The 17105-nt window shown below is 51.9% G+C and overlaps 1 protein-coding gene across 1 annotated transcript; it reads left to right on the top strand.

Annotated features, from left to right (window-relative positions):
• The first annotated feature begins 10490 nt into the window (after window positions 1-10490).
• On the top strand, window positions 10491-16979 carry KCNJ9 (potassium inwardly rectifying channel subfamily J member 9). The gene is made up of 2 exons (XM_040230130.1): window positions 10491-11340; window positions 14008-16979. Exons 1-2 carry the CDS (start codon window positions 10491-10493, stop codon window positions 14373-14375), a joined length of 1218 nt encoding a protein of 405 aa, XP_040086064.1. The 3' UTR covers window positions 14376-16979.
• The last annotated feature ends 126 nt before the right edge of the window (window positions 16980-17105 follow it).

Raw genomic sequence — 17105 nt, 5'->3', positions numbered from 1 at the left:
AAAGGTGGGTCAGGAGGGAAGCTGGCAACAATTCTAGGCTTTTCCTGAACAAAAAGGTGACTCAAGATGAAACCTGGCAGCAATCCTAGACTCTTTCTTCACCTCCTTTATCTAAGCACTGCATCTACTTTCTAAATCCCCTAAATCCCACTGCCTTCCTCCCTAGCTCATCAGCCTGCCAGTGGTCCAGGACCCATCACCTCTCACCAGGATTACTGCAGCAGCCTTCCAACACTTACCTTTAGTCATTCTCCACTCTAATAATCCTTCGAATCATGAAGTCCTTCTTTTAAAAAGAAACACCAGTGCCTCTGAAACACAAATCTGACTGTTTCACTTAAGCTTTCAATTTTTCACAAATTTAAGCTTTCAATGACTGCCCATTGTCTACAAATCAAGTCCACATTCATAACCATGGAACAGAAGGCCTCTGATGACCCAGAACACTCCAGTCTCATCTTCTTCCACTGCCCCTACATCCCAACCTGCAGTTTCCTCCTCCGATACTCAAGGTTTAGTCTTATGTTCTCTTTCCCCACCCTGCCGCTGGAGCCTTCATGGCGTACATGGCTTAAATGTTTCCTGAATTATACCCAGATCTCTGCCTTCAGTCTTAGGCTGTCTTTAGAGGGTTACCTCCACAATTCCAGTTCCTTGCTGGGAATTTCCACTCTTAACTGGACAGGCACCAAATTGAACGCATCATCTTCCACCCCAAGTGTGACACTCCTCATGACTTCCGTGACTTCTCATGGCTTACTCTGTGTTTCTCCTGGTCAATCAGATTAAAAAGTTAGAAGTCATCTTCATTCTCACCCTTACCCTGTGCTCCATCCATAGGCACATCAACTAAATTCTGTCATGTCTCCCTTTGGCCTATTTCTCTAGGATATTCTTTTTCATCCCATGGCCACTTTTAGGGTCAGGAAGATCCCTAGCAGCCCAGGACCTTGACCTGCCCTTCACCTTTCCCTCCAGTCTCAAAGGAAGAGGCAGCCTGTATTCACCATGTCACTCCTTGTGTCCTTGGATCAAAACTCCAAACTGGTGGCCCTTGCTAACAGGTCACAACCCAAACTCGCTAGCTTGATGCTTAGAGTACTCCTCTGAGGAGTTGGGAGAGGAAGAATCAAAGGGCAGAAGCAGAAAGAGATACCTAGTGGTGAAGAAGTCTCTGGAGAAGTTCCTTACAAAAAGTCTTCAATTCTGTGTAATTCAGAAAAGTCATTCATGGAAACTCAAGGTGTGGCAGGACGGGACAGTTAGAAAGCACTTAGATGTTCTAGAAGAGCAGGTGTGTGGAGACTGTAGGAAGTGCACGGATAACTTGAAAGGCACTGTTAAGTTTTCCATTTTAAAATAGTGATTTAAATAAAAGTTTTGTTCTTTCTATGTTGTATACAATTATAGAGATATCTATTATGTATATTGCTTTTTGCATAGTCAGTTTTTAATTTTTGTCTTGTTACAAAAGAGAAGTCTAAAAACAGTCACTAGGAGACCAATATGGAATCAATAGTACAGGCATAGGAAATTCATATGTGTGAGTGTTGCAAGGTACACATATTACTTGAGATGGGAAAACGGAGAGGTTCGGCAGCTCACCTATGGTAACAGAGCAGAAAGTGTTAGATTTGGAGTTTGAATCCACGTATGTTGGACTCCAAAGTTTGTCTCAAGGTAATACTAGAGTGAATTTGCATGGCTGAAACATAAACTCGTCATTATGAGCACATGTTGGTATGAAAAATTTGCCAGGGTTGCAATGTCTAGTGTTTCCCAGTTTGGGGAACCGTCATCCTTTGAGGACCTCCCCCTCACCCCATTCCTCACTTTAGCAAGTTCTATCTTTCTTACTTTCAATGACTCCTTTCCGACTCACTCCTTCCAACTTTGGCCTCATCTCTTCCTTTATCTCATCCGTAGTAGGGCAGGGGCTTCCTCAGAGCACAGAGCACAGCAGAGGTGAGAAACCTGTTCGGGGAGGAGAGTCCACAAGTGGGCAGCAGTATGAGGGGCTCCTGCTGGGAAAGGCCAGTGGACACAGAAAAGGGACTTTTGCGTCGGGAGGCATGAGGAGGCTCAGAGCAGACAACACTTCACAGTCAGGGGTGCCACCTAGAAATAGCAGAGACGTTGACAATGCTCACCACAGGATGCCAAGGGGCATTTTAGGGTTCAGGCCCCATAAGGCTGAACAATTTCCATTAGTAGTAGGGTGACTACTAGCTGGATAATTCAGACCACAGAAGAGAAAGCCAAGAGAGGGACTGAGCCTTCCCCCTGCCCCCCGCAGTCATGAATGGATCCATTATTTAGATATACCACTTCCTTTCAGTAAATGAGATATCCACAGACTCACACTTATAAGACATAAGTTACGGGATGCTTAATCACACTACCGAAGTGTTCGTCCCAGAATTTCTGTAACTACGCGGTTCCTCTTGTGTCGCTCAGTCGTTGAGTTGTGTCTCGACTCTGCGGCACCGTGGACTGCAGCACTCCAGGCTCCTCTGTCCTCCGCTGGCTCCTGGAATGTACTCAAACTCCTGTCCATTGAGTCAGTGATGCTATCTAGCCGTCTCATCCTCTGCCACTCCCCTCTCCTTTTGCCTTCAATCTTTCCTAACATCAGGGTCTTTTCCAACGAGTTGGCTCTTCACATCAGGTGGCCAAAGTATTGGAGCTTTGACTTCAGCATCAGTCCTTCCAATGAATATTCAAGATTGATTTCCTTTAGGAATGACTGGTTTGATCTGCTTGCTGTCCAGGGGACTCTCAAGAGTCCTCTACAGCACCACAGTTTGAAAGCATGAAGTCTTCAACACTCAGCCTTCTTCATGGTCCAACTCACATCCATACATGACTACTGTAAAAACCATAGCTTTGACTATACAGACCTTTGTTGGCAAAGTGATGTCTCTACTTTTTAATACACTGTCTAGGTTTGTTGTAGCTTTCCTACTAAGGAGCGAGAGTCTTTTAATTTCATGGATGCAATCACCATTCACAATGGAAACAGTGTCAGACTTTATTTTTTTGGGCTCCAAAATCACTGCAGATGGTGACTGCAGCCATGAAATTAAAAGATGCTTGCTCCTTGGAAGAAAAGCTATGACCAACCTAGACAGCATATTAAAAAGCAGAGACATTACTTTGCTGACAAAGGTCCATCTAATCAAAGCTATGATTTTTCCAGTAGTCATGCATGGAAGTGAGAGTTGGACCATAAAGAAGGCTGAGTGCCGAAGAATTGATGCTTTGGAACTGTGGTGTTGGAGAAGACTCTTGAGAGTCCCTTGGACAGCAAGGAGATCAAACCAGTCAATCCTAAAAGAAATTAATCCTGAATATTCATTAGAAGGACTGATGCTGAAACTGAAGCTCCAATACTTTGGCCACCTGATGCAAACAGCCAACTCATTGGAAAAGACCCTGATGCTGGGAAAGATTGAAGCCAGTAGGAGAAGGGGATGACAAAGGATGAGATGTTTGGATGGCATCACTGATTCAATGGACATGAGTTTGAGCCAGCTCTGGGAGATGGTGAAGGACAGGGAAGCCTGGTGTGCTGCAGTCCAGGGGGTCGCAAAGAGTCGGACATGACTGAGCCACTGAATGACAACAACCACCATCCTCAGTGATTTTGGAGCCCAAGAAAATAAATCTGTCACTAGTACTGTTTTTTTTTTTTTAATTAGGACCTTTCTAACTGGTCCAATGGACAGAAATTCTATTAACACCCAATGTACTGCAGTAGGAGGGAGGTAACATGGAATACACAAACAACCAGGGACCAGGAGCCAGGCAGCCTGAATCTCAGTCCTGTCTATTCTCTTGGGACCCATCTCTTACCTGTAAAGTGAGGACTAATTCTGGACTACCTCTAAATGCCTTGACTTTTAAATCCTGGTCTACTTCCAGCCAATCCTATAAAGCAAGATAGACCTGTGTATGAGAAGGCTCTGATCCTCTTGCTCTCCTGAACTCAGCCAGAGGACAGAAAAGCCCTCAGCTTCAGAAGCCCGCTGGGGCTCCGTGTGCCTGGATCTGTGCTCCACTTCTCCCCACTCCATCCTAATCTCCAGCCACATGCACTCCGGCAAACATATGCTCCCTCTCCTCTGAATTTTCTAGGGCCTCATCTCCCTTGAATCTATAGAAATTGTTATGATCTATCTGATTGGCCTCCTTGCTCCATTAAGCTCAGACCCTCAACCATTTCCTGACTCCATCATGCTTCTCCCACTTCCAGCCTTTTACCCAAGAAGTTTCATGATATTGATCAAGGAAACCTTCCCAGATTGGTTGATCCCAAGGCTGCCACATACAGTTGCACAGTTTGTGGACTGCACAAAGGCATCTGCTGAGGGGGCAAACTGAGGACCGGCATTCAGTTTGTCTTTTGTTGCACCATAGCTCAGAGCAGTGTTTACTGAAGGGACTCCCGTTTTTACTTTTTTAACCCCAAAGTACCATTTGCTACATGTCGTAAGGAGTACATCTGCCCAGAGAGGGTTCCTTTTTGCTGTTTTGTACTAAGTTTCTTTATAGACCAGCAATGTGGCCCCAGCTGTGACCCTCCTGCCCTCAATATTTTCCAGTTACAAACCCAATCTCCCATCATTACACTGTACTGACATATTTAATTGGTTCCTTGTAAAGGTGTTTTCTTCATCCCATAATACTGAGAGCTGGGATCTTGCCTATGTTTCTGTCTCCTGGTACCTAAGAAAATGTTTTTTCCCTCGCTCTGTTCAAGTTCAATGATAAACAAAGAGTTGAGGTTAGATGCCAGGTAAAATCCAGGACCAGAAGGATCTGCAAAGCAGGGCAGGGGGTTGTGGGCTTCTTCTTTGTCAACAAGGCTATGCTCAAGGCAGCCTAGACTGAGGCAGGGGGCTGGCTGATACAGCTTCTGGGGGGCCCTGTCAGCCCTGCCATCTCCCCCTCCAGGAAATGGGGCCAGTTCTATGCAAATACGTTCTTGCCCAGGAGTTTGGTTTCTTCTCCCTGGGCTCCTGGCACAGTGGCACCAACGTGAGTGGCTGCTTGGCAGGACAGAGAAGGGCGGGCTAGTAGTCCCGAGGCTCGGGTGACAGGGCTAGGCCCAGGAGACAGGGATGCTGACAGGGCTCTAGCTGCCCTCCTGATGCCAATCTCAGGCTGAAAACTCGATATTTCCACTTAGAACCAGAAACACAGGCGAGGAGGCGAGGCGAGGAGGGCAGTGTACCGGGAGTGCCCCCTGCAGGTCTCACTAGGTGGCCCTAGAACAGGAGAAGGTGGCACTGGGTGGGCAGGGATTTCAGGAGATGCCTGGGCGGAGGATAATGAGAAGGAGACCATAGCTAGCATCTCCAGGTGGCGCTAGTGGTAAAGAACCCGCCTGCCGATGCAGGAGACAGAAAGGCCACAGGTTTTTCCCTGGGTCAGGAAGATGCCCTGAAGGAGGGCATGGCAACCAGCTCCAGTATTCTTGCCTGGAGAATCCCACGGACAGAGGAGCCTGGTGGGTTACAGCCCATGGGGTGGCAAAGAGTCAGACACGACTGAGGCCACCTAGCACACACACACGCACCGAGTGCTTACAACGTGCCAGTCCCTGCCTTGTGTAATCCTCACGACAACATCCCCAGAGATGAACAGTACAGGTGTTCTCAGTTCTTAGATGAAGAAACTGTTCACAGAGGTTAAGTAACTTGCTCAAAGTGACCCAGCTCCTAAGGGATAGCACTGGGACTTGAACCCAGGACTCTGCCTCCTGAGACTACATTACTCAGCGCTCCTTTTTCCACCTTGCCGAGCCATTTCAGGAACTTCTAACTGGCCAGTATCCATTTCTACATCTTCCCACTCCTTTAGCTCACTGTTCCAACTTTAAGGCAGCTGGAGAATTGATCAACACATAGGCTATAATAATACTGATGTCGTCTACCACTCTGTGCTTTTAATCATTTCCCTGGGGAAAGTGAACATTCAAGTATTTGCATTCCTCCAATTTTTTTCTTGATTTTTTTTTTTTATCGTTGCTCCTAAAGCTATGTCTTTACAGTTATGATCAATGAATAAGAATACTTTTGGGATTCCCTGGTGGTCCAGTGGTTAGGAGTCCACACTTCCATTGCCCAGGGCACTGATTTGATCCCTAGTTGGGCTTCCCTGGTGGTTCAGACGATAAACAATCTGCCTGCAATGCGGGAGACCTGTGTTCAGTCCCTGGGTTGGGAAGATCTGGAGGAGGGCACGGCAACCCACTCCAGTATTCTTGCCTGGAGAACCCCCATGAACAGAGAAGCCTGGCGGGCTACAGTCCATGGGGTCGCAAAGAGTCGGACACGACTGAGCAACTAAGCACGGCGCAGGGAACTACGATCCTACAAGCTGAGTTGGTGGCAAAAAAAACAAGAGAGAATACTTCCATGTTCTGGTTTTTACGTAACAGTGTGCCAACATGCGTGTTTACATATACGAACATCGTAACTGCTTATATTGCTTTGCCATAGATGTTGCATTACCAAGGGAGTGGGGCATTGGGATGTGACACAGATGTGTGAGTGGGACCACTTCTCTGCCAACTTCTCTGCATGCCAACTCTGTGACATTCAGTAAACCATATAACCTTTCTCAGTTTTAGTTTTCTCATCCATAAATAGAGAAAATAGTACTTATCTCATAGGGTATCACCCAGGGTTTTTAAATGAGGTGTGTCTAGCTCAGAGCTGATACTCAAAGAATCCTTAATAGTAGTGTCAGTATTTGGAGAAGGCAATGGCACCCCACTCCAGTACTCTTGCCTGGAAAATCCCATGGACGGAGGAGCCTGGTGCGCTGCAGTCCATGGGGTCGCTAAGAGTCGGACACGACTGAGCGACTTCACTTTCACTTTTCTCTTTCCTGCATTGGAGAAGGGAATGGCAACCCACTCCAGTGTTCTTGCCTGGAGAATCCCAGGGACGGGGGAGCCTGGTGGGCTGCTGTCTATGGGGTCGCACAGAGTCGGACACAACTGAAGCGACTCAGCAGCAGCAGCAGCAGTGTCAGAATTCTGTGCTAATGTGTCTTTCTCCCGAGCAGCCATGTGCTTCTGGTGGGCAGGGACTTATTTCTGTAACTGCTTCCACCCAGCACATTACCTGGCACTTGGGCTCCATGAGAGTTTGTTGAATGAAGAGTTATAAGCCCTAACCTAGCCTTTTCTGTTGGACATCTGGGCTGTTTCTAGACTTTTCACTGTTAATAAACTACACTCCAAAGCCCTTCTATTCACATTGCCTCATTCAATCTGCACACCCTGTGAAGTAGGTGGAAAGAGGCTATTTGCACATATCCACGTCCTGGGAAAGATGGAGCAACTGTGGCTGACTGAAATGGGTCACCTCGCAAATCAGTGACAAAGGTTAGAATCCCTGACCCTACGTCCCTTCCTTGGGTGGATCTCTTTTCTCTCTGACTACTTTCTTCTGGATCAGAGTGGCCTCTCCAAAATGAAGACTGTGATGGCGGGCCTGACCAAGAGCCTGACTTGAACCTGGGAAACTGCCTCATGAGATCGTATTACTCAGCACCGCCTTTTCCATCTTGCCAGGCCATTCCAGGAACTTCAAACCTTCCAGCACCCAGAAGCCCGACTGGAGGTGAATCCCCGGAAAACCAAATGCCTAATTCCCAAACACATCAGGGCTTGTATTTTCTCAGGGCAAGGAGCTTCTTAGGAAAGAGCCAGCATGTCAGCTTTTCTTTTTTTTTTTTTTCTGAGGGGGTGAGGAGGCGAGCATTGAGTTGTCCAGGAGGAGGGACTTTGGCTAAAAATAGCTATGGCGTGTGGATCAGCCTCTAGTGGTACCCAGGACTGGGGAGGGGAGGGGGATGCTCTAGAGCTGTCGCCAGACTGGTTGCTGTGGAAACAGGAGAGGAGCAGGGGAGCCTGGGAAGTGGGGATGACACAGATAGCAAGTCCTAGCCAGAGCTGCCGCTACATTTAGGAGAAACAGCAGTGCTCGCGGCTCCCACCCTCCAGGGGTGCTTGGGGTGAGGGGGAGGCGGTGTCAGGGGCATGGACGCTACCCCCCAGGGGTCTCTGCTGCCGGCTACTCTCCTCTGCACACGCTGTGAGTTGAGTTGCGGGGGACTTGGGTTTGGGCCCCTATTTCCAAAGCAAGTGGGGATTTGGGAAGAGCTGGTTCCTGAGGGAGTTTTCATCAGATCCCCTTCCAACAAATAAGCCCCCTTGCAGGCCAGCACTCTCAAGTGGGAGAAAGGGAGATTCAGTAGAATGCAGCACTGGGGTCTTCTGAAAAGGCGCACAGCATGTACATGAAATGAGGAGGAACAGGCTGGAGGAACAGGACTCTTTGGAGGGAAGCTGCAGAAATTGAGTCTTTGCTCCTGGGATGGAGGCAACCATTTCACACCTTTCCTGCCCCATTGAGGAAAATGCAGCCCCCACTTAAGGAAGATGGGAGACAGAAAACAGTCAAAGTGAGGCTCACCTAGATCCCCAGGGCAATGGAGGGTGAGAGAGTTCTGGGGACTCTGACTCTGGGGTTTCTTCCCCACACATGGCAGAGAAATCTGCCTAAGCAGGCAGATTGGGGGTCAGATGACCTGAGACCTCAAGAGAACATCTGAAAGCCCACCTGGACGGAAGCTGGAATAAGTGGGCTTCAGGCACTTTTCTGCAGGACCTGTGATCTCTAAGCCAATCAGTGCTTGGAGATCACTTCTCAAGGATATCCTGGGCTGCGGGGAGAGAAAGGGATGCTCACCACTGGGGGAGGGGAAGACCCTAACCTACCATTGCACTGGGACTCGTGGACGTGTCCCCGGTTCCTCCTGAAAAATAAATATAGGGGATGCCCCCAAGCTCCAAGCCATCTTGTTTTGGTTTTTCCTCCTGCCCTCTACCCCAGCAACACACACAAACCACACATACACCCACACCCACACCCACACAGCCTCCAGAGATCTGCAGAACACCTCACTCCAGAACTTAAATTCAAGAGTGCTGGGTTTGGAGTTACATATCCAGGCAGTGTCTCCCCAGGACCTGGTCAAATGTCCAGACCATCTGTGGTCCTTATGTCACATCTTCCCATCCACCACTCTACTACAACCAGCCCAGGATTCCTTGGAGTGGGAGAAGAGGATGATTCCCAGGAAGAAGGGAAGCTTGAAAAGCCTTGAATCTTTATTCTTAACCTTTCCTTGTATGGGCCATACCTCCTAGGGGTCCCTAGATGCCTACAGAAGGGCTCTGGGTCTCTCTCTCTCAGGGCAGATTGCAGTCCAGAGAGCTGCTCACAGGGAAGAATTTAAAGCAAAATCAGGTAGGCTTCTCTTGGAATGTGAGATCTGGGACATATGGAGGGGGGCTGTTGTCAGGATAGTCAAGGGAGGTGGGAGGCTGGGGCGGGGAGAGAGCTGAAGGGAGGAGAGAGGTAAATGCGGGAGCTTCGATCACTTATCTGAGTTAAAGGCTCATTAACTCAGGCTCATACTCTGAGTTAAAGAGTAGGTTGCTAGAGGGTTACAAGCCTAATCCTGATGAACTTTGTGCTTCTTTTACCCTGGCCGTCTGTGTTGATCTCACATCCTCCGACCCTCCTGCCCGTTTGCAGGCTGTCTCCACTGTGGAAATAACCCAGGGGAAATGGGGCTAACACTACAACTGCAATGACCAGCGTCAGTCCTCAGGGAGAATTCTCAGTGGGAATTTCCTAAGGTGGGAATGTTCAACCTTTGCCCACTGGAGATTTTTCACTCGCTTTCCACCACTTTCACTTCTCCTTTGTAAGCTTCTTGAGAGGAAGAAGATGTGCGGGGAAGGGAGCTGGGGGTAGAGTAAGCAAGGTCCAAAAAGGGAGAAATGGGAAAGACTTTCTGTGTCAGTCTCCTGGTGAATGGTAATAGAGCCTGGTTAGCCGGCAGGCTGAAGGCGGAGATCAGGGATAAGCGGACTGCCTGACTTTAGCCTGGGTGGGGTGGAAGCAAGAGACCTTTGGGCAGGGAGGGCTCTGCACTGGCGAGGAATATGAACCACCACCTGCTTTCAAGAAGCTCACAGTGCACAGATCTCAGGAAACTCCCTTCTTGCCCAGGGCCTTTTGCCTGGGGGTGGCCCTGAGGTGCTGCACAGCCCAGTTAAAGGCAATGGGACCAAGATCTCTGTTACACGCCCCCCCTTTCCTTCTGAAATAATCAGTCATGCAGAGTGCAATCCAGTTCACACACCCTATCCCACTGGATCCTCATGATTTTGTGAGCTGCGGGTGGGGCCAGCTAGGGCTGTGTGTATCGTTCCCATTCTACCGATGCGGCAAGCCGTGGCTAAGGGGCAGCAAGGGACTCGCACAGGGCCCCTCGGCCCCTGCGCGCAGGCCCGGACGTCTCGGCCTCTCCGGCGGGTCGGCTAATACGGGCCACCTCTCAGCCCCTCCAGGCCCCGCGCCGCCGCCCGGGCAGTGACCTCGCCGCCCGCGGCCACGGCCATGGCGCAGGAGAACGCCGCCTTCTCGCCGGGCCCGGAGGAGCCGCCGCGGCGCCGCGGCCGCCAGCGCTACGTGGAAAAGGACGGGCGCTGCAACGTGCAGCAGGGCAACGTGCGCGAGACGTACCGCTACCTGACCGACCTGTTCACCACGCTCGTGGACCTGCAGTGGCGCCTGAGCCTGCTCTTCTTCGTGCTGGCCTACGCGCTCACCTGGCTCTTCTTCGGCGCCATCTGGTGGCTGATCGCCTACGGCCGCGGCGACCTGGAGCACCTGGAGGACACGGCGTGGACCCCGTGCGTCAACAACCTCAACGGCTTCGTGGCCGCCTTCCTCTTCTCCATCGAGACGGAGACCACCATCGGCTACGGGCACCGCGTCATCACCGACCAGTGCCCCGAGGGCATCGTGCTGCTGCTGCTGCAGGCCATCCTGGGCTCCATGGTGAACGCCTTCATGGTGGGCTGCATGTTCGTCAAGATCTCGCAGCCCAACAAGCGCGCCGCCACGCTCGTCTTCTCCTCGCACGCCGTGGTGTCGCTGCGCGACGGGCGCCTCTGCCTCATGTTCCGGGTGGGCGACCTGCGATCTTCGCACATCGTCGAGGCCTCCATCCGCGCCAAGCTCATCCGCTCGCGCCAGACGCTGGAGGGCGAGTTCATCCCGCTGCACCAGACCGACCTCAGCGTGGGCTTCGACACGGGCGACGACCGCCTCTTCCTCGTCTCGCCTCTGGTCATCAGCCACGAGATCGACGCCGCCAGTCCCTTCTGGGAGGCGTCGCGCCGCGCCCTCGAGAGGGACGACTTCGAGATCGTGGTCATCCTCGAGGGCATGGTGGAAGCCACGGGTGCGGGCGGACCCGAGGAGGAGGAGCAGGGGAGGCGAGCGGGTGGGCGGGGAACTGGACCCAGAGGAGCCAGGGCGGGCGAAGCAGGGGCCGAGGAGGGATGGAGGGACTGGAAGAGAATGGATGGAGAGGCTGGTAGAGGATGAGAGAGGCTGAGGTGAGATTCGGGACCTGGGTTGGGAGAGGTGTGTGAACAGAGGGATTCCCCAGAGAGCCGAGAAAAAGCAGGAATTCTCCGAAGTAGCCTGGCCGGGTCCCTGGCTCAGAAGTGGAAATAGGGCAGAGTAATGACGGTAGCCAACCCAGTGCTTACTCCGTGCCCTGCACGGTTCCAAAGCACTTTACCCCTCTGAGTTCATTTAATCCAAGCCCAATGAAGGACCTCGCTGCGGTTCTCATTTGGGGGCTCATTTCTCAGGGAGCAGAATGCCCCAGTGAGAAGTTAAGTTGTCCACAGTCATAGGCTAAATAAGCAGTGGACACAGGCAGTCTGGCTTCAGTGTTTAGGGTGCAGAGTAGGAGGGAAGGTTTAGGTTTGCAATCTTTCTCAGTACTGAGAGGTCCAGGCTTCTGGAATTTGATGATGAGGGTTTTTCCATGACCTGAATTATTCCTAGCCTGAACCTTAAGGAAAGGTTGATAGCTGCCCGCAGCTCTACCTGGGTTTCCCAATCCATCAAAAGGCTCAGTTTCCACTGACGAAGGAAACAGATGACCTGAACATTTCAAGCCCCTTTCCAGAAGGAATTGGCAATGTACCTGTAATGTCAGAACTTCCAACTCAGGCCTCCACAGTGAAAGGTTTGGGAGCAAGTAGGACAAGACCAGTGTAGCAGGACCAGCAAATGAGTCCTTTGATACTTGACATCCAGAAGAGGGAGAGAGTACTTCCCTGGCAGTTCAGCGGTTGAGACTCTGAGCTGCCAGTGCAGGAGGTGGGGCTCGATCCCTGGTCCGAGAACTAAGATCCTATATGCTTTGGCGGGGCCGCAAACATTTTTTTTTTTAATGGGGAGAGAAATGGGAGGAGAAGATTGCAAGTGGATAACCAAAGGCCCACCAGGCGGCCCTGCGGCTCCTGCCTGTGTTGTCCCCTGCTGGCTTATCCTAGGTTGGTGCCAGCAAACACGCTTCACTCTGAGCCTGCACCACTGTCTGCCCCAGTGTTCCTCCCTCCTTCTCCCACACCGTACCCCTCGTTCCCTTCGCTTCCCCCACTCACCGTGGTTTCCTTTCCTCTCATCTCACCAGCTGGCACTCTTGCTGGTACCTGGGAAATCCCTGCCCAACCCTCTTCTCATGTACCGCCAGCCCTCACCCTCTTCCTCGAGCCCCCTCTCGCCAGGGTCACTTCTGCTTCCTCTGCCCCTCCTCTCCTGGACATTCCCTCTGCCAGCCAAGGGAACAGAGAATGCCATCGTCCCCACACTGGCTCGAGGCGGGGCTTTCAGTGCTAAGAGCCTGTCTCTGATCAGCTAGTGTTCACGCTTCTGTTCCCCTTTGTTCGAAGGTAGATATGAGCTGAGGGGGATGCGAGAGACCCCAAGTAGAGGAGAAGCATTTGCCGCAGTGGCTGTGGCCACCCCACAGGGAAAACAGGACACACGGCCATGGCAAGGAGTACGGGGGAAGGGCAGGTGAAGGAGAGAGGGAGGGGAGCTTGTCGGATTTTTCTAGAGAGACAAAGTTGGAAAGGATGGTATTTTGGGTGAGAGAGTCAGTATCCAAAATGCTTCTGAAAAGCAAGTATAATGAGCCAAAACCCCAACAAGATGACATTTAAAAGGAATAAATATAAAGTTCTAGATTTAGGCTTTAAAAAAATCACTTATGTAAGCACAGCATGGAAGCGCTCTGGTGAAAAAAGAACTGGGGGTTTTAGTTGGCCACAGGCAATGTGATACAGCTTCCCAAAATGTTTATATAATGTGATCTTGGGCCCTATTAGCTAAAGAATCATGGGCAGAAGGAGAGGCAGTGAGCCCTCTCTTATGCATGCATCAGGCCACGGTTGGAGTATTTATCACATCCAAAGTGCTTAAAGCATCCTTTGGCCATTCTGGTTTGCAGTCAAGAAAGTAAAATTTTTGGAAGCCAGGTCACAGGAATGGTGAAAGGAGACAGATATTCAGTCTGAAAGAGAGAAGACATGATGAAACCGGAGACTCCTGCTTCCAGTTACTTGAAGGGGTGTCATAAAGCAGAGGAAAGAGACTAAGGGAAGCAGATTTTGGCTCTGTATAAAGAACAACTCAAATAGTAGTGCTATTACACAAAAGAGGGGATTCCTTGTGAGGTGGTGAGGTCTTAATCCTAGGAGGTAATCAAGTGCAAGCTAAATGCACATTATTGGGAATGCTCCAGTGGGGTACCCTGTATGGAGAGGCAAGTTGGACTAGATGGTCCCCAAGGTCAGTCTCAAGGTTAAGCTTGTCTGATTGGCATCTCCAATGGAGGGGAAGGGAGAATGTGGGCCAGAGATGAAGAGTTGGGATAAATGGAGGAGAGGAGGGGTACAAAAATTGGGAAGGAAGAGAAAGTGGACCAAAGCGGGTTGTGGGCCCTTGAGGAGGGCTACAGGCAAGAGTTTTAGGAATAGGGTCGTGGAATGACACAGGAGAAGTAAGGCTCTGCTGGGATCCCCTTGACCTGTGCCCCTCCCCCCAGGAATGACATGCCAAGCTCGGAGCTCCTACCTGGTGGATGAGGTGCTATGGGGCCACCGCTTCACCTCAGTGCTGACCCTGGAGGATGGCTTCTACGAAGTAGACTATGCCAGCTTCCACGAGACCTTTGAGGTGCCCACACCTTCATGCAGCGCCCGGGAGCTGGCCGAGGCCGCAGCCCGACTGGACGCCCATCTCTACTGGTCCATCCCCAGCCGGCTGGACGAGAAGGTGGAGGAGGAGGGGGCTGGAGAGGGGGCTGGAGAGGAGGTGGCAGAGGAGGCGAGAGAGGGGGCAGGCGAAGGGGCTGGGGTTGACAAAGAGCAGAATGGCTGCCTGCCACCCCCAGAGAGTGAGTCCAAGGTATGACCAGATTCCTCCAGACCCCTGTGGCAGGGCCAGACACAGGTACCTGGGCAGCTGAATATCGTAGGTGGAGAAGGAGTCCGGCAAGGTCCCTATGAATGCACCAAAGCTGGAGAGCCCCCTCAGAATCTCAGGTCTGGGACCCAACTTGGACAGGAGAGATCCTGATTTCAGGAGAATGGAGGGTGGGGATGGGTGAACTTACCCAGCCTGTCTGTGTTTGACCTTCCTGTCTGTTCATGGGTGGATATGTGGACAGAAGGATGGGCCTATGTGAGCCGGATGAGAAGATGGAAGCAGAGAGAGACAGCTAGTAGATAGATAAATGGGCTGACAGGCTGGTGGAGCACTCAGGGCTGCCGCTAACTCACAGAGCATCTTTGTGCAAATTCTAAAAAGGCACCCTTTTCCTCTAGACTGACACCACCCTAAACCAGGGTGCACAGCCTGGGGAGCAGATGTGGGCTGCACTTTAGTCTCCACTCTTCTCCTCAGCCAGCCTCCCCGAGTCTGGCCCATCTATTTCACTGGACGCAGCAGCCCGAGCTGGCCCAGGGCAGAGAAAGCTGGAAGGAGGCAGGCAGAGAGGGAGAGGCTGTCCTCTCACCTCCACCCCCACCACAGTGACAGGCTGGGGGCAGGCTGAGAGGCTGCAGGGGCAGCTCAGTAGGGTGTGAAGGACCTCGTCCCTGATGCAGGGAAACCAACTGTAGGGGAGATGCCAGAGCTGGGGCCCTAGGGCCCTGGGGCTGGGCCTGGGCAAGGCAAGCTGAGGGTGCCCATCTTCTAACAGCGGAGGGAGACCTCAGAAGTGCTACTGCAGAGGCAGGAGGGGAGAGCAGGGCTGTGAAGAGAGGAACCAGGGGAGACACGGAGCTCGTGAGTTCGCTAGAGCTGGGACACGGGGCCCTCGGGAAACAAGACTCAGTCTTGGGGTACAGTGAGAGGGAGTCACTCACATGGCTCCCTGGGTGCCAGCTGGGGCCGGAGCGCTGACCCGGGCATGTGTGGGGAAGATGGCCAGAGATCCGAGTCCTATTCTGGGAATACAGCACGTGCATGCGGGAAAGACAGGGACATATGCCTTTGGCAACTGTTTCAAAGCAAGAACCTGGGCAGTCTCTCTGAGTAGGGGTGGGAGTGCTCGGTGATCAGAAAGCCGAGAACTGAGTCACACCTAGAGAGAGAGTAACTTGAGCCAGCAGTTGTGAACTGGGGTGGGCATCGGGGTCAGCCTGGAGGGCTCGGGGACACAGACGGTTGAACCGCACTCCCAGAGTTTCGGACACCGTAGGGCTGGGGCAGAGACCAAAATTCTGCATTTCTAACACGTCAGGTCCTGATGCCAGAACAGGAACCACGCTTTGAGAAGCCCTCCCCTAAGCAGACTGGGGCTTCTGTCAGGAAGTAGGCATCAAGCTGAGGAGGCTCTGAGGATCCTTGGAAAGGAGACTGAAATATAACAGGTGGAGAATTGTGGTGGGGGGAAAGGGGACCCTGAAACCCAGGCTGAAGAGTTTAACTCTGGACTCAGGGACTCACCCGTCAGTGAAAATAGGGTGGCGACAAGCTAGAGATGGGGTTTGGTGAAGATGAATAGGCATAATAGATAGACCAAAGCAGCTGGGAGGGCTTCAGGGAGGGTCCTGGAGAGGCAATGGGAGCTGGAGGAGGAAGGGCATCAGTGACAGAGGATGGAATCCCACGTGGGACTTGAGGTAGGCTCAAACGTGGGAGAAGGTTGAGAGAGAAGCGAGAGTCCAAATATCTGGATGTGGCTGTGGCCTACCATTTGCCCAGCTGGGACAGGAGCCCCTGGAGACATGTTCCCATGCCACGTGTATCCCCTTCCTGGCCTCATCCCAGTCATCAGCGAGGCCCTCCATCCCAGGATGATGAAGGGAGAGCAACAGCGAGTCAAGAAGGGGCCGAGACGGGGGGCCTGTGGCTGGGAGAGACGTGTACACACGCACAAGCGCACCGTCCCCAGCGGCGACCTCCAGCCCTTGGCCCTGGCCACATCCCACTCCTGAACTTTTAATAAAAGTCTGAACTCCTTGGGGGGGAGCACCCCACTGTGCTACATTCCAGGCTGCGCAGCTGGGGTCCTATGAGACGCTACCTCCTGGAGGCAGGAAGGAGCCATGCCAGCTCACAGAGGACGTCTTTGCCTCAGATTAGGGTCACTTGGGCCACCATCAGTCAAAGATGAGGTCCCTGCACCCTGGCATCAGTTGTTCACAAAAAAACAAATGTTGGGGGGTGGGATGGGGTGTGCTTTTGGTTCAATTTGCTGAGACAGCTGGAGTTGGATAGACGGGAGGGGACTGTTGGTGCCCACAGTTGCTCATGTGGTAGTTCACCCACTGCAGAGAACGAGGCTGGACCCTGCCGCCCCTCTCCTCACGCTCAGCCACCTCTCAGGGCCCTGCTGTGTGCAGCGCAGGGAGTTTGGAGACCTGGGTTCGAGTCCTGACACTGCCACTACTTAGTTCTATGACTCTGGGCAAGTCGCGTCACTTCTCTGAGCCTCGGTTGCCCCATCTGTAAAAACAACACTTGGCAAATTGGTAATGCTCAATAAATGTTTAAATCACTGAGTTGAAAGAGATCAGAGAATCCTTAGGCAAAGACAAATTCCGGGAGCCCCAAGGGCACAAGAGGGGATGGGGGGGCCAGCCAGGAGGAGCAGGGGGTTTGTAGGGGCTCCTCTGAGTGCTGTCCATCCGCCAC

The sequence above is a fragment of the Oryx dammah genome, unplaced genomic scaffold, assembly GCF_014754425.2.
Source record: "Oryx dammah isolate SB20612 unplaced genomic scaffold, SCBI_Odam_1.1 HiC_scaffold_28, whole genome shotgun sequence".
In the NCBI taxonomy this organism is placed as follows: Eukaryota; Metazoa; Chordata; class Mammalia; order Artiodactyla; family Bovidae; genus Oryx; species Oryx dammah.
Note: the sequence above shows the minus strand (reverse complement) of the source record. Positions and strands in the feature narration are given on the sequence as shown.

Bases quoted from the DNA above. Each gene is read 5' to 3' on its own strand.
- KCNJ9 (XM_040230130.1), top strand. From the start codon at position 10,491: ATGGCGCAGGAGAACGCCGCCTTCTCGCCGGGCCCGGAGGAGCCGCCG. The intron at 11,341-14,007 runs GTGCGGGCGGAC...CCCTCCCCCCAG, and splicing joins GGGCATGGTGGAAGCCACGG to GAATGACATGCCAAGCTCGG.